General features: G+C 47.5%; 1 protein-coding gene across 1 annotated transcript in view; it reads right to left on the bottom strand.

Annotated features, from left to right (window-relative positions):
- Positions 1–2444: 2444 nt before the first annotated feature.
- The window catches only part of LOC136176315 (NUT family member 2G-like), a 28092-nt gene continuing 12747 nt past the window's right edge, over positions 2445–17789 (bottom strand). Inside the window, 10 exon segments of the mRNA XM_065946496.1 lie at positions 2445–3191; positions 3680–3796; positions 4983–5230; positions 5233–5316; positions 5707–5879; positions 6892–7020; positions 7980–8694; positions 10864–10888; positions 10890–10957; positions 15065–15289. Coding sequence (XP_065802568.1) covers positions 2445–3191; positions 3680–3796; positions 4983–5230; positions 5233–5316; positions 5707–5879; positions 6892–7020; positions 7980–8694; positions 10864–10888; positions 10890–10957; positions 15065–15289 — 2531 coding nt within the window.

Below are 17789 nucleotides of genomic sequence, written 5' to 3'. Positions count from 1 at the left end.
TGGTTCCAAATAGGAAAATGAGTACGTCAAGGTTGTATATTGTCATCCTGCTCATTTAACTTATATGCAGACTACATCATGAGAAACGCTGGGCTGGATGAAGCACAAGCTGGAATCAAGATTGCTGGGAGAAATATCAATAACCTCAGATATGCAGATGACACCACCCTTAAGGCAGAAAGTGAAGAAGAACTAAAGAGCCTCTTGATGAAAGTGAAAGAGGAGAAAGAAAAAGTTGGCTTAAAGCTCAACATTCAGAAAACTAAGATCATGGCATCCAGTCCCATCACTTCATGGCAAATAGATGGGGAAACATTGGCTGTCTTTATTTTTTTGGGCTCCAAAATCACTGCAGATGGTGACTGCAGCCTTGAAATTAAAAGACACTTTCTCCTTGAAAGAAAAGCTATGACCAACCCAGACAGCATACTAAAAAGCAGAGACATTACTTTGCCAACAAAGGTCCAACTAGTCAAAGCTACGGCTTTTCCAGTGGTCATGTATGGATGTGAGAGTTGGACTATAAAGAAAGCTGAGCACTGAAGAATTGATGCTTTTGAACTGTGGTGTTGGAGAAGACTCTTGAGAGTCCCTTGGACAGCAAGGAGATCCAACCAGTCCATCTTAAAGGAAATAAGTCCTGAATATTCATTGGAAGGACAGATGCTGAAGCTGAAACTCCAATACTTTGGCCACCTAATGTGAAGAACGGACTCATTTGAAAAGACCCTGATATTAGGAAGGATTGAAGGTGGAAGAAGAAGGGGACAACAGAGGATGAGATGGTTGGACGGCATCACTGACTCAATGGACATGAGTGTGGGTAAACTCCGAGAGTTGGTGATGGACAAGGAGGCCTGGCATGCCCCAGTTCGTGAAGTCTCAAAGAGTCAGACATGACTGAGTGACTGAACTGAACTGAACTGAACTGAATGTTCATTAGAAACATATCTGAAATTCTGGCAAAAAAATTTAAAAAAGCAATGCTTGAGTATTTGTATTTTTCAAAAATTTCCAAGATAATTCTGATATGCATCTGGATTATGAAAAGTCATTACAGGTTTTTCTATTACATGGTAGGTTTGATGATATAGAATTTCATTATTTTTCTTTTGACTGATAATGATACAATGGTGGAGCCCCTACCACCCACGCCTCCACAGGAGACCCTCCAACAATAGCAGGTAGTTTTGGTTCAGTCTCCTGTGGGGTCACCGCTCTTTTCCTCTGGGTCTTGGTGCACACAAGATTTTGTTTATGCCTTCCAAGACTGGAGTGGCTGTTCCCCCAGGCCTGTGAAAGTCCTATAATCAAATCCTGCTGGCCTTCAAGGCCAGATTCCCGGAGCCATATGTCGTTAGGAGGAACTGTCTCATGTGTGAATTCAGATCCATGTCAATCCCAATACACACACATGTCCAGCATGGATGGCAAGGGAAGGGGCAGTAGTTGTGGGATGTCTTTGCAGAACCCCGGTCCCCTAAGGTCAGTCCCCATAGCCACAGCAAGATGGGTCCCCTCCCTCCCATGAACAAGACACTCCTGCATAAAATTCCCATAAATTCCAGAAAGGGGCCCAACTGTCACTTTCCTTATATACACCTTTAATGGGCAACCCATGAATTTCCTCTCACCAATTTCATCTGTTTCATCCTCACTGGGCCTAAGAGGTAGCTGCCTCCACCACTCTCCACACTGCAGTAATCCCACTGAGACAGGAGCGTGCTCACCCTCCAGCCAGGCAGAGAGGCAGACAATCCGGACCCATGGCCGAGATTCTTCCTCTCTCGTCAGGCCACCACACAGGAAACCCTGGATGAGCAGAGGATCAGCCCAGCCCCTTCATCTGGCTGCTTCGGGAAGCAGAGAGAAGCTCCCTAAAGACAAAAGCTGTCTCCAGGCTCCATCCTGGAAACTGCTAGTGTCCAGAGGGCTGAGGGCAGGACAGCAGCTCTCCATCCCCAGATGGTCCAGGGATGCAGATGCCAGTACAGATGTCCCAAAGGTTTCGAGCCAAGCTGGCTTTAGAGAAGGGGATGACGAGGGGGTCCCTGTGGAGGATGAGAGCTGAGAGCTCCCAGGAGCCGCCTGAGGAGTCCTTATTTGTGTGGAGGCAACACTTGGCCACCTGGAGGCCCACAGCTCTTGAGGGCTCCCTCATCCTTCCTTCCTGTCAGGACCCCCTCTGCGGAGCAGAGCAGACACGAATAAGATGGCAGTGACCCAAGAGCATTTCCCAACAAAACTACATTTATTCACATTTTACATACATCTCTCGAAAGATCCCGCTGCCACCCACGCCCCCCCAGATCCACCTCCCCCACCTCTCGAACCTCCCACAACCCCACCCCCCTCCCTGCCCTGGAGTCCCTTCCCCCAAGAGCAGCCAGGATCGCCCATGAGCTGAGGAGGCCTAGGCTCCCCTTGGGGCCGGCGGCTGTTCCCTACTGGCTGCAGAGCCGCTTCCTCTTCCTCTCCGTGACAAATGGGTCACACTTTCTCTTTCTCAGCTGTGAGGGGTGAACCAGTCCCAGAGCCAAGGCTGGCCTCTCAGAGACCCCGAGGCCAGCCCCCGGGCCGGGCAGCATCTCAACAGCAGCTGGGCCTCCGCACAGAGCCCGCTTCCTAGACTTGGCAGTGGCCAGAGGAGCTGGGCCGAGGCCTATTCTCTGAGCGGAGGAGGCCTGGCCTGAGGCAGGGACAGGACTCTGGGACAGCCCCCAGGGCAGCAGGCTGTGCTGCGAGGCCAAGAGGAAGGCCAGGCTGGGGAGCTCCTCCTCGTCCTCGCTGGACCCGTCCCTGGGCCCTTGGGCCCCCAGAATTGGAGAGGCCATTCTGAGAACTGAGGTATCCCTGGGTCCTGGCTGAGGGCCAGTGCACCTCGGACCCTGGGGAGGGGAGGGTTGTCCTGGCTGGAATGGAGGCAACTCCTGCTGTCCTGGAGAGGGAACAAGGTCTTTGGCCCTGGACAGGTCAGTGTTTGCTTGGCTGAACCTGTGAACAGCCTTGAAATCAGGCTCTGGTGGGCAGGCTTCATGACTGATCCCTAGCTGGGGGCTTTGGTCATGTCTCTGGGCCTCTTTGCTGGCGTCGGACTCGGAAGGACTCGAGTCCACTCGGGGTACACTTTGACTGCTGGGGGTCCACACTCCCTTGTCTTCCTTCAAGGCCAGGAGTCGTTTCTGCACCAGCTGGTAGGAGAGAAGAGGGTGGTGACTGCTCTGCACACCCACATTTGAGAGGAGGAGCACCGGGCCGTGGGACATGGCCCTGGGTGGGGCGGAGAGGAGGGGCGATCCTGAGACTCAAATCCAAATATAGACCCTGTGGTGTCCCTGCTGGCCTCCTGCTCCTCGTTCCCAGCTGTGTCCTTCCCTCCCCATCACCCTCCCCAGCTCCCTATCCTCTCCCTCCTATCACCCAGCACTGCACCTACCCCAGAGCGGGCTCTCCTCCAGGCCAGATGTCCCAGGCGGGGGAGGGATGGACAGAGCCATGGAAGCCTCCTGCTCTGGGGTTCTATGTCTCCCTTGCTCACCAGGGCCCCCCACACCCTGGTTTACCTGGGAGACCTTTGTCTCTCCTGTTCTACTTGGGGTCCCTCCCTTCCCTGGCTCCCCTGGGTCACATGGGGTCCCCACCCATAGGCTCCAGAAGAACCCCTCCCTCCCCTGCTCACCTCCTGAGGGGTGAGGCCTTCCTCCCGCTCCAGCTCCTCAGCTAGCGCCAAGGGATCCAGTTGTGGTTCTGGGGAAAGCAAGTCTGCCAGGAATTGAGGGTGAATGACTGCCTCTACCTGGAACAGAAGGAAAAGGCTGTGAGCATCTTTGGCCAGGAATGGCCTGGGAGCCAAGAAGACCTAGAGGAAAGTGAAAAGTAGAGACCCACTCCTGTTCTCCTCCACAAGATGGGATGTTTTAAATTGTCATGGTACACACACACACACACACACACAAATATGCCCATACACATACAGGCACAAAAAAGTACATATACAGAGTATATGCCCAGTAGTGGGATTTCTGGGTCATATGGTAGTTCTATATTTAGTTTTTAAGGGAACTGCCATACTCTTCTCCACAAGACACAGAAGCCCCAATGTTCATTACAGCACTATTTACAATAGCCAGGAAAGCAAGCAACCTAGATGTTCATCAAAAGATAAAAGGATAAAGAAAATGCACTGCATATTTACAGTGAAATATTTCTTAGCCCTAAAAAGGAATGAATGTGAGTCAGTTGTAGAGGTGCAGAGGAAACTAGAGCCTCTCATACAGAGTGAAGTAAGTAGAAAGAGAAAAAAAATGTTATATATATATATATGTGGAATCTAGAAAATGGTCCTGATGAACCTATTAGCAGGCCAGGAACAGAGGTGCAGATGGAGAGAATGGACTTGTAGACATACAAGTGGGAAGAGGAAAGGAAAAGGACAAAAGGAAAAGGAAGGGAAGGGTGGGACGGACGGAGGGAGGAGCCTTGACATATACGCACATTATGTGTAAGATAAGTAACTAATGGGAAGCTGGTGTGTAGCACAGGAAGCTCTCAGCTTGGTGCTCTGTGATGACCCAGAAGGGTGGAAAGTGGGGTGGGAGGGATGCTCAAGAGTGAGGGGTGGGGGATATATGTATACATATGGATGATTCACGTGGATTCATATGAATCATATCATCCATATGATTCACATATGGATGATACAGCAGAAGCTGACAGAACATTGTGAAGCAATTACACTCAAATTAAAAAGCACATATACACATGTAACTACATAGAGAGATGAAGGCATACACACAGACAGACACAAACATGAACACTCATACATATGCATACACACATATGGACACACACACGAAGCCCATGAAGACAGAGCTCAAGGAACAGAGCTTCAGTCCCACTGGCCTGGGCAGAACCCAGATCTTGGGTGCTGAGAGTTCCATGCCTTGGAATCTTGTAGACCCCAGGCTCCATGCCCAGCCCACCTTGGTGACGAAGTCTTCCTGGGAACACAGCTTGTCAATGTAGCTCAGGAGATCCGGGTCTGCATAAGTCCCTTCCTCTTCCTCCTTCAGCTCATTTCCATCCTTTCCACGTTCTGCATCTGACTTGCCCGTGGCCGAGTCGATGGGCCCCACCAGCGCCTCCATGATGTCCACATACTCTCTCACAGCCTCAGGGGGAATCTCCTTGGGTGCCTTGGGCCCTGGGTGCCGCTGGGATCTGTGTGGCTGCGAGCGGGTGGGATGGGCCCGGGAGCCGGCCTTCTGGGGAGCATTGGCTGCGGCAGAGCAGGAAAGAGGGGAGGAAGATGAGGGGCTTCTGCGTCCACCTCCTGACCACTGAGCACGCGCTGGTGAGGGCAGTGTTTGGGGGTCAGTGACTTAGGTGTGGGCAGGGTTAGCACCACCTGAAGCCTCATCCACAGTGGGAGGGGGGTGGAGGCCATCTAAGAGAGTCCCGTGAGGAATGTGGAACCTTGATTCTTCAGGGTATCCCCAATAAGCCCACTTCTTCAGCAGACTTTGTGTGGAGTCTTTTGACAGGGAGGTGGAAAAGGAGTTATTAAACTGACGGAGATAATACCCTGTAGTGACAAAGGACGACTGAAGACCCTGTCTCACTGGCTGTGTTGGTTGAAAGACCAATGACCCTCTTGAAGGAAAAGGATCCACATGGGGCCAGTGGTCATCCCTTGGCCCACATTACCTTTGCTTTGAACTCCGGTGGGAACATGGGTGCCTGGCTGAGGGCACACTTTCGGGGCGGAGGACCCCTGAGGATCCAGCTTTGGTGGGACTGGAGGAGGCAGGCCTTGCACCCCCTGCATCCACTGTAACTTCTGAATCTGCATCACCTCCTCTGCCTCAAATTCCATGAACCTGGGAGTGATGGAGGCATACAGCACACTGAGGAAAAGGCCTGGGCTTTTGAGCCAGGGACAAAGGCAACAGAATAAGGGGCTGGGAGAGGGTGTGTCTTGGGGTGGACAAGGCCCTCGGAGGTACTATTCCCAGCAGAGGGCTCTCGGCTCTCCTGGAACTGACTCGACGTCTGGGACTCCTCCTGCCCCACCAGCACTTGGAGGGCACTCAAGAGCATAGACTGAGGCTGCTGAATTGAACCAGGCCCTCAGAACACAGGCAGACCCCCAGGGGACCCTCCTCATGCACCCGTTCCTGTCCAGAACTATACGAAGGGCTGATGGCCAGAGGTTGAATCAGGCACATGCCCCCAAAGTGGTCCTTGCTGAATCCAGGACCCTGGACAGGGGCTGAGAGTCCTGGAGACGGGGCCCAGGAAGGGTTGGAGGATTTGGCCGCTAAGCTTAGAGGAGAGGTTTTCCGAGATGATGTCTGTTTGTTTGGTTCTATTTTTCACACTAAAAGGATTGCCATGGAGAAAATACTGGAACGGCCAGAGACGCTTGGGCTAATGACATGCTGGCTTCTCCAGCCTCCTCAGGGAGGTCAGGGTACCCACTCCAGCCTCTTTTCATGAGAAGAGGGGGTCCCAAATTCTACTTCAGTGGCTGCCAGCCACCCACGACTAAGGAAGCAGCAGGCTGGTGGGTGGAAAGCATGCCCCTGCACAGCCTCTATGGCTGGGGTTGGACCCCTCTGGGGCTCAAAGCTTTACCCCACCCCATTCTAGACCTTTATGTCAAGCCAAAGGTGGGTCACCATCAGGGGAGATCAGAGGCCCTGGTGGAGGAAGTACTGAAGACCCACGCTCTCAAGGGGAGGGAGGGGTTCTGGAGGGAAGTAGGGCATCTGGGCTGTGGGGGCCCTGTGCTGAGTGAGCACGCCCACAGCCAGACCCTGACCTGGGGTCTAGCCCTCACCCACCCCTCTCACCCAGCACACAGCTCTAGGGCCCAGGACGCTGACTCACTTTCTGGCCATCTCATAGTAGATCATCCGGTCAAAGTTGCTTCTGTGTTGCCATTCCTGCACAGCCCGCCACAGTCCCTCCTCCAGGGTCATGCTGGGCTTCAGGCGAGCCAGGGATCGAAGCACTGGGCTGTAAGCCATCAAGGTCTGTTTCAGAGTCCAGCCCAGTCCCCACCCATCTGATTCCACCCAGCAACTTGGACCACATAACCCAAGATAGCATGACTGAGCATCAGGAGGGTGAGAGGCAGGCTTGGGAGAGCAAGGACAAGCCTTCCCGCTACTGCCATCTCTGCCTCACGCTCACTGGAGGATGACCATCCATTCCCAGGCTAAGGCTGGGACAGGGAGCCTTGTGAGGGCTCCTTCCTCTGCAAGATTGCCTTTTCACTATAAAAATCCCTATCAACAGTGACGCATGGCACGTGCCAGGCAGTCTGCTAACACTTCATAGACTAGCCCTAAAGAGTCTTCTGCCCAGTTCTCTGAGTTAAGTGCAATTGTCCCTCCACCTTTTTTTTTTTTTTTTAAACAAGGGAACTGAGGTTTAGGAGGGAAATGCCTGCCAGGCTCCCAGCTCTAGGAGGAGAGACTCTATGCCCTGTGAGCTCTACCACCACCCAATTCTAAGAATTCTCCAGAACGAGGAGGTTCTTGTTCTTGAGGCATGCATAGAGCTCTATCCTGGACCCTGCACTCCCTCTCCTTTCTGAAGGGACATCCCCCGACCATGGACACTCAAGTCCTGTGTGAAAGGAGATGATACCTCAAAGGAAGGCAGCATCCCATCTGTGGCTCCTCATCTCACACCACAACCCTCTCTAGCTACAAGTCTTCATCAACATCACCACGAGCATCATGGAAGGTCAAGTTGGCTGTACTCACAAGGTGGTGAGGTAACTGAGATAAGGTACTGAAAGGATGTCAGGAACTTGCATGGTGATGTGTAGGACCAAAATGTGCCTTCTCAGGGACATCACCCTCAGACTTTCTTCCCGGTATCCCTAGAAACCTAATCTGAGCATCCACCCCCAGTTCCTTTTATCTAAAAGTTCTCATAACCTCATGACCCCCTGGATCTTCACTCACATGAGAAAGCAGGAAAGAGCTTCAGCATCAGGACTCTGGGGAAGGTGTCTCCGGGCCAGAGACTTGAAGCGCTGCCAACGTCGGAAGTTCTCATACACGCTCTTGGGGTTACAGGAGTCATCCTGCGAGGCCTTGGACTGGTTGGTGGCCAGGCTGCCCTCCCTGAAAGTGCCATGTGACTGTGGCCCCAAGTTTACTTGGGGAATGATGGGGGCCAGCTGGGCAGCTGGTAGTGGAGCTTGAGGTGGAAAGCCTGGGGTCCAACTTCCCTTGCCAGACTGACCTACTCCAACAGCTGGGGCAGTCACAATGGTCTCCATCGCAGGGGGTGTTAAGAATAGGGGGACAGGACATGCAGTACTCCCGCTGAGGGGCCCTGGAGTGCTCCAGTTGAGGGGAGCCTGAGTAAGGACAAAGGTCTGAGTCTGGGGGTGCTCCACCAGCCTTCCTTCGGACCTGACCTGGATAATGATGTTGCAAGCCCCAGGGGCACTGGGGCCAGGGCCAGCATTGGGCACCAAAGGTGTCCTGGGGAAAGCTGGCAGCAGTTGGATGCCGCCAGGAGCGAATGACGGGGTCATTGAAGGTGGCAGATGTTGCTCCCAGGGTGGCCGGTGTTGGGGGCCAGGAATGGGTGGAAGAAAAGGCACTGTCATGAAAGGAGGCAAGGAGGCATCAGGGGTCAAGGTCACATCTGTTCCCAGCGCTGGAGATGCTGTTGAGACAAAGGAAAGATTTGAATGGAGGAGGAGAAGGGGCAACAGATGAAAGGTTGTTGCTGAACCACGAAAAGACGCCAGGTTTCTTGAATCAAAAGAATGTCTGGAGGTTGTAAAGACCTCACCAGACCCACTCCCATAATTTACATTTTAAGATAACAGGATTAGCCAGAAGGTTTAATCCAAAGACTGTCCTCAGGCAGGGCACATTATTGTTATATAATCCTAAGGAATGTAGAGGGGACCCCTAGACTTATCAACCTGCCTAGGATATGACTCTCTCATTGGGACTGAGGCTCTCTGGAGAGAATCAGAGTGTAAATCTCCATAGATGAGGACATCTGGACAGTGTGTACAGCATGGACATGTCTCTTCTAATGATTTTCACCATCTGACCTCTGGGTGAGAATTATTCCACTGGTGACCTCCCTCCTAGCCACCAAGGTCCCTGAGCCCTGTCTGCCAGGAATAAATCTCCTCAGCAAGTGCTGACTCGGAGGCTCTCCGAGACTCCCTGGCACCCAAACCTCACAGGCTGTCTCCCAGACCCAGAACTGGGAAGACGTCTGCTCTGTGAGAAACACCCCTCAGCAGGTACACTAGTCTGTGGGGACCTTCTCCAAGGTAAGTTCTAGGCACCCAAAGACCCTTTGTGGACAGGCATTGTTTAAAATATTAGGGCCCCACCTCCACCTCAGTCTTCCTTTTTCCTGGTGCTCAGTATAAATCCTCTCACTCTTTTCAAGCCTCACAAAACAAAAATAATGGAAAATATCGCTCAAATGGAATTCTGATACAAACCCATAACACACTGACTCAACATGCACATCAGAACCACCACTGCAGACTGTTAATATGAGCCAGGTTATACCACCCCCGTCCCAGTGCCCAGAGTCATGTCATCACTCTAGGAGTTCTGTTCGTAGGAACTGTGGGGAGTCTGAGAAGTGGGCATCTGTCCCTTAAATTCTGTTATTTCACAGCCAGTGAATGGCTGCAGAGGATTAGACAAGGGCCAGGGGATGGTCATGCTACATTGGTTGTGGGAGTCTAGACTGCCTGGGGTCCTTCCCCTTTGAGTTCCCAATGACAGAGTGAAGACAAACAAACAGGTCTGATCCAGATGCCATCGTGATAAGGTTGTCTGGAACACATCCCTGTTCAGGAGAACAAGGTACATACCACGTGTATCTAATTAATCAGAACAGGTGTCATAGGACTTTTACTCATAACAGAGAAGATCGTCTGCCTGCTTCTAGGCTACACTCCTTATCCTCTTTAAAGAAGAAATCAGCTTTCACTGACATTCCACCAGAACTAACCACCCTCCACACCTGTTCCCTGTCCACAAAGGAGTGACATGAAAAATGAAGAAACTCTTTGTCTCAAGATATGCCGAAGGTCCACCATGAGATATTGGACAAGATGAAGTAGGTCTGAAGAACTGCTTTTCCACAAAAGGAAGAACAGCTTAGGACATCTTGGGAAACTGAGGCCTGTCTTGGTCGAAGTTACATGGATGCCCATCCCTGTCAAAGCCAAGGCAACTGTTACCTGAACTGAGACGTGAGCCATGAGCTGGAAGGAATGGAGAAGGTCTGGACGGCAGCAGTTAAGAGTAACTGCCTGCTTAGCTCTCAGAGAGGAAACTTCACTGCAGGTGTGACCACACACAGTCCCACTGAATAGTTTTCTACTAAGACTACCTCTCCCCATGGCCCAATTGGATACAGTATGCCCTAGTCCAAACCCCTCAGAAAGACATGGGGTGGGGGCAAGATTCGAGTACCTAAGAAACACAATATGGGGCTAGGTCCTCCTCATGACGCTTCCCATGTCACCACCAGGAGATCACCCACACTTCCTACACACACGTTTCAAAGTGGCTTATCTTCCTTCTAGAAATAATCAAGCCTGCCTGCTGCCATCCTTTCTCCATACCCAACGCAATTTCCCTTGATCCACTCCCAATGAGCCCTCCTCCCCAGTGCAGCCTCAGGTTTCTTCAGGCTCTTCAGTCTCCCCAGATGTCCTCATGGGTCCAGTGCTCTCTCCTTCCTCAACTTCAGTTCAACCACGTGCCCGCGCTGAAACATCACATGTGGACTCAAAGGTTTGAGAAATGGCAGGTTCTCTGAGAACACAACCCCAGCCTACAGGCTTACCTCCTTCTGAAGCCATTCCCACAGGCTTGGGCACAGACCACTGCTGCCTGGTAGCCTCAATGAGAAAAGTCAAGACCAAGACCCAGAGAGTGAGCTGCTCCAGCAGATGCTCAGCATCCAAGTAAAGGAGGGAAATGTTTGAATTCAAACAGTAGAATGTGGAACTGAAACATTCTGCAGCGGGGGAGGGGCAGAGGGCAGGTGGACCTGGGTGGGGTGAGCAGACATTCCATGAACGGCTCTGGCAGGAAGGCGAGAACCGGAAGTTCCTTCTACATTACGTGGTGGTGACACAATTGGTGTCTGCCTCTTTAGGCAATTTATCAATTGTTTCTCAGTTTCACAGCACCAAGATTGGACTTGATCTTCTACCTATTTCACTTCTTTATCCATCAACCTAGTTTTGTCTCCCTCAACTGACTCTGCTTCCTAACTGGATCTTGACTTACTTCAACAGAGCCTAGACTTTCAGAAGAAGTTCAGAAGAACTGTCAGTCTTATAAGCCCTTGGGTATTAATGGCCACATGGAACTGAGAGTTTGAAATTAGGGTTGTCCCAGCAGATGCAGGGTGTTTGGTTGCTGTATGTACATCATTCCTAAGGAAGCAGTCCTTGTGCCCCAACCAACATCCAGCAGGACTTTCCTTACTAAGGATCCTTTTTGCTGGAAAACATCCATCTATCAAAAAACCATCATGCAGCCCACATGTCTAAGACCAGAATTCACTGTGTTTCTCATAGCACTACATTGTTGTTAAATATTTAGCTTGTTATCTTTTAAATGATTTTAGTATAATACTTTAAACAAGTAATACCTTCTCATGGTTCAAAATCAAATTGTGACAAGTGGAATATGCAGTGACAAGTCCTACTCCCACCTCTTTTCCCACTTCAACTCAATCTTCTTTCCCAGAGAAAACCAGAGTTATCTGTCTCATTAAAATCTTTCCAGAGATGCGTCTTGCATCTAAAAAATGCATCTTTAGTATGCGTCTTGCATACTAAAAATGAATGTAATTGATATTTATTTTAAAAAATGTCTCCAGTTTATTTTTCTGGTTGAAAATTCATATATGTTCTAATATATCCAAGTATATTTTCAATGATTGTTTTTGTATTTTGTATTACAGCTCCTCTGTTTCTGGACTTAATTCCTAGAACAAGAATTTCTACAGTCTCTTAAATTTCAAATTACCTGAAAAGATAGGATGGCCAGGTCAAGCAAATATAAATAACAACTGTCTAAATGAATTTGATTTTTGAATTTCGCATAAACAATGAATTAGTTTTTAGTCTAGTTGTGGCCTATGCAATATTTTGGACATAGTTTTATGCAAATTATTTTTCTCATTATCTGATATTTGCATTTAACTGGAAATCTGTATTTTATCTGGCAACACTACCAAAAAAGTGTAACATAGTATGCTATTATTCGTTAGTCATTTCTGTGAGAAAGAGGGGCTTCTCTTGTGACTTAGTAAAGAATCTACCTGCAATACAGGAGACTCAGGTTTGATCCCTAGGTCGGGAAGTTCCCCTAAAGAAGGAAATGGCAATCCACTCCAGTATTCTTGCCTAGAGAATTCCTGAACAGAGGAGCCTGGCGGGCACAGTCCATGGGGTTGCAAAGAGTTGGACATGACTGAGCAATTACAGTTTACACTATGAGAAAGAGAACTGAGAGTAAAGAGATTGAAGTGTGCATCTTGGGTCCAACACAAAACACAGTTGCAAACACACAAAATCTACAGACTGGATGAAATGGATTTAGAAGAGCCATCATATAGCATTGAAAGTTTAGGCTTAGTAGGACTAAGGATAGAAGTAAGGAACAAGAAGGCAAAAAATCTTCTCTTTCCTTGTGTTTAAAGGACTAAATATCCCAGAGCACAGGTTTTTCTAGATGTTAAAAATCTATTACCCATGAGATGGACGTGCACCTTGAGAGAAATGCCAAAAGTTTATCTAGCAATGTCCAATCCTCATTCACATAAATCCACTTCCATCTAAATCCTAGCCTGCAAACCCTGCTTATAAGCCTGTGAATTTCCTGTCTGCATTACATACCCTTGGCTCATCATTTGATATGGACCCACCTGCATGGAAATAATGGGAGCATATCTTTTTAATTAATTTGCCTGATTCTTATTTTCATATTGAGAATCAGTTTATCACAATCAAAATGACATGAAAGAATATTCACCTTTTGTGCTGTGAGAAGAAAGGATTTTAGGAATCTTGTCAAGGGATATGAAGGGTGAAAACTTCAGAGGACTACAACCACATCTCTTGGGAGACAAGAGTCACTCCCTGCTATAGCAGGGATTGTGGGGGTGTTGGGGAAAGAAAGAAAGGTTTAGAAGGACAGTTCCATATGGAGAAAAAGACTCCTGTTGGTGCTTATGAAGTTCCTTGCACCTTACAAGGAAAAATGGACTCAAAAGAAGGTGAGAAGATGAAGTGAGAGTATTTAAAGTAATATCATGGTGAACTTTATATTAAGAAACTCCTGTTGGGGACTGAAAAAATAACTTGGAAATATGGCTCAGAACTTGGACTTTTATCATGAAGGAAAATTTAAATGATATTCAACCAATACTAGACTTGATGCTAGAGGGATGGTGAGGCAGAATACAAGAAAGGAAAGCTTTCTGGTCGCTTCCTCTCCTTGTTCAGTCCTTCAACCAATTACAAGATTCTCACTTATAACTCTGATAAAGTATTTGAATGAGGCCTCTCAGGGCCACTGATGCAAAAATTGCATTATGGAAAAATTATCTGATCTCAATTCTGCAACCATTTTTGTACTACTTAAAAATACTACACTCCAGAGACAGCGTTAATCAAATCAGCCCAAATATAATTTGGGAAGACCAGACAAGGAAGGAAGTATCTAAAATTCCTTTAGATCATGATCTCTGACTATTCCTGCAGAGACGTTGGGTGAAGACATTGATTACAGAGAGAAAGTATCTCTGGACATGGATCACAAGCATCAGAAGACAGTTCATCTTCCACATCACTGCTGCTGCTGCTACTAAGCCGCTTCAGTCGTGTCTGACTCTGTGCGACCCCATAGACGGCAGCCCACCAGGTTCCCCCGTCCCTGGGATTCTTCAGGCAAGAACACTGGAGTGAGTTGCCACTTCCTTCTTCAGTGCATGAAAATGAAAAGTGAAAGTGAAGTCACTCAGTCATGTCCAACTCCTATCGACCCCATGGACTGTAGGCCACCCAGCTCCTCCGTCCATGGGATTTTCCAGGCAAGAGTACTGGAGTGGGGTGCCATTGCCTATGGAACATTAAAGACAGGAAGAGATACAATTTTTATGTCTTGTGGAGTTTTCAAGTCTGTGCATTTGGAAGCTCTTAGTACTGTTAAATATGAGGGATCTTCAGAAGCATTCTGTTGAGTGAGAAATGCTCTAATCTTGCAATTGACCAGAAAGAGGATTTGCTGATTGAGGTTTCTTTGGCAAGCATTACAAAGTCAGGTCAATAAGTTGATTCTGCTACTATTTTTTTTTTTTTATTGTCAACTGAAATTTTGCAATATATTACCAAAAAGGGGGGAGAGTAAAATTGTTCGCATAGTATTAATACCTGTTGTGTTTAAATTGAACCAGATTGTCATCTTACTCAGGGTTACAACAAAAACTTTACAAAGGAAATACTCAATATTTACTGAAAAAAACTCCATGTATTAAATATACTACAAAAAATATTCTAGTAGAGTATATGCATTTGGAAGAACTCTAAGAATGGAATCAGGAGAAAGCATCTTAAGAGTGTTCCCAGGTCTGAAAACTCTTTGCTAGAATTGTTCTTTAACAGAAACGCCCAGCTTGCTAGGAAAAAGACCTACTGGTTTTTGACAGGCATAAACAAGAAGCAAGGAACTGCAGTCTGAAGGTCATGAAAACACTTGCTCCAATTTGAGGATATTGTGATAAGGCTGGAGCTCTCCAAAACTCTTTGCATCTAAGCGCAAGGACTTCACGTGTGCAATTTAAAAATCACAAGTGCTCAGTTCACAAGAGCTAGTTTTAAGAGAGCACCACAAAGTTTCCCAGCAAGGAGACATAGCCAGAGAAGCTCCTCAGGATCCCCCGACCCTCCAGTTCTCTCCTCTCGAGCAGGAACTTAAAAGGACAGTTTCCCACAAGTCCTCTAGGGGCTCTAGGGCCCTCGAAGTGCGACCGTCTAACGGGTCTTCCAAGGGGTCTTTGGAGGCGGTCTGCCCTGGAAAACAGGAGCGCAGGCGCGAGCTTGGAGGGCGGGGCCCCAACGGCTTTCCCCCCGGCGGGCCGGACCTCTTAAGGCCGCCTCCAGAGTCGATATGGCGGTAAGGGATGGAGGGACCCTTCAACCTGCGGGTGTCACGCTCTGCCTGCTGTTCACCCTGCGGGGTATTTGTGCCTTTGTCTGTGTAGGGGAGACTCCCCACAATGTGGATTCATGCCCCTGTAGAGCTCAGTTCCCTTTGCTGTGTTTCAGTTCAGTTCAGTTCTGTCACTCAGTTGTGTCCGACTCTTTGCGACCCCATGAATCGCAGCACGCCAGGCCTCCCTGTCCATCACCAACTCCCGGAGTTTACTCCAGGGTTATTGGCCATGGGGGAGCAGGCTGCAAGAACGGCTCGGTGACTGTTGGGCGTATGTTGTGGGATAAATAGTGTGTGAGAGCCGTTAAACAGGTGCCATTCTGTCCACGTGTTCTGAAGAGCAGGAAAACTAGATGGAAGTTCTTCCCATTTGAAAGCCCTCGTCAGGTTCCCAAGAACTAGCACAGGTTGTAGGAAAATGAGTGGAAAGTGAGTGAAACCATAAGTTTCACTGGAGTCTTCATTTTTAACGTAAAGACATCAATCGATTGTTCAATTGATTTGGACACAAATGTTCAAACTGCACTCTTTTGTCCATGATGGAAGAAACTTTGCTGAACGTAGTAATAAACGATTCATAGTCTGATGTCAATTCAGTATTGATTTGCAAGCATAGATGGGATTCGTATGTAATCGGTTGGTGGGAATCTGATATGTAGTCAAATGTGTGGGTTGGTTTTCTTTGTGAATATTTGTGTATAAGGGGAAGTTATGTTTTTGTGAGACTGTGTAAGATAAATCTTTGAAGGGTATTTGAAGGGTGTTAGATTCAACAGAGACATACTCAAGGAGTTAGCGGTTAGGTGTTTGTATTTGGGGAATATTTTTACATGTGTCTTTTTCACCCATGAATTTGGGAATTTCTGTGTGTCTCATGATGGATTTGCATATGCATAAGGGCAGTGTTAGGAAAAGGACTGGTGTGTATTAGTTTGGGTATACTATCTGTTTTGTGTATTTGGGGAATGTAGGATGATCATATGTGTATTCAGAATATCATTTGTGCATTGTGTATGTTGTAAGGCTTATGTGGTTTGTGTGTGTGTATTTTCAGGAGCTGTGTATGTATCTTTTGCTATGTAGGGGAAAGTCTGTGGCTATTTTATGGAACTGATAGATGTAGGTGTGTTGTGTTTGTATAATACTGTATTATGCAGGATGGAAGAGTTAATTCTGTGTGAGAGTTTGGGAATGTGGGGTTATGCAATGCTGGTAGTGTGGGATGTGTATTTGAAACAGAGTATATATAGTTATGTGTTTGCTTATTTGTAGTGCAGTGGGTAATTGTTCTGTTTGGAGCTTGTGGAGAGTTGTATGTAAAGTAAGTTTGTGTGTGTATTCAAGGGGCATGGCCATTTGGAGGAATATCTGCTAGTGCTGTATATTTGTATTTTTCAGGAGGGGCCTCTTAGGCTTATATATTTTGAGAAGTGAGTATATGTGTATCTGATGAGAAGGTGAGATTCCAGGTTTATATACAGCAGTTGGAGAATTGCACTTGTATGTATTAGGAATATGTGATATGGTTATTTGTTAGTATTTGCAGATGTATGAGCTGGCTGCTGCTAGCTGGGGATCATTTGATATGTAGAAGTTATTTCATAAATGGTTTCCTGGAGATACTTCTATGCATGTTACTTGTGAATAGTAATTTGTGTGTATGTCATCAAAGGGTGTATGAATTATCAAAATTTGTTCATGAGGTATGGAGTTGTTAGGACTATTCTAAGTGCATTTCTTTGTACATATGTTTGGTAGTAGATAGTAAGAAGTGGTCTGTGTATATTAGCATGAGAGTAGATATATGTATATAGTGTCCTTTGTTTATATGCTTGGGGAGCAGTGGGGAGGTTGTATTCTGGAGAGGTAGTGTTTGAGGGGGATCTCTATGTTCAGAGGTTGGGAATATCTGCACATCTGTGTCCGTAAGTGTGTGAGAATTGCGTGTGTATATTAGAGAACAGAAATTGTCAGTGTTTTTGTGTTTTGTGTGTGTCTTAGCATTTGGGGTGTATACTCATGAGTAGTTTATGGATGTGTGTATTTGTGATTTGTGAGTATAGGAGGCTTAGTGTCCTCTTTGTGTTTATTTAAAAATGTAATGCCAAAAAAATAAAAAAATAAATAAATAAAAATGTAACGCCTGAAGAATTTAGCGGTGTGGCTTGTTTGTGTGTTCTCGGTACTGGTAAGTTGGACTTATATAAGTATAATTAACTCTATAACATCATGGGTTTGAACCATACGGGTCTACTCCTAGTGGATTTTTTTTTCAGTAAATACTACAGTACTGTTACCTGATCTATGGATACAAAAGCATTGAAGGGAGGGTTGGTATCCTAATACCCAAGTTGTTCAAGGTTCAGCTGTATTTGATAAGTGTAGGGTGTGTGTGTATTTGAATCCCTGGGGCTATGAGCTAAGTATTCTGGCAGTTGTGAGAGTTCAGTAGAGGGTGTAGGTTATGTGTATGTTCAGAAATCTGAAGTATATGTATTTTAGGGCTATGAATTGCATGTGGGTCTTTTGGGAGTTGCTCAT

This window comes from Muntiacus reevesi, chromosome 10 (assembly GCF_963930625.1).
Source record: "Muntiacus reevesi chromosome 10, mMunRee1.1, whole genome shotgun sequence".
In the NCBI taxonomy this organism is placed as follows: Eukaryota; Metazoa; Chordata; class Mammalia; order Artiodactyla; family Cervidae; genus Muntiacus; species Muntiacus reevesi.
Note: the sequence above shows the minus strand (reverse complement) of the source record. Positions and strands in the feature narration are given on the sequence as shown.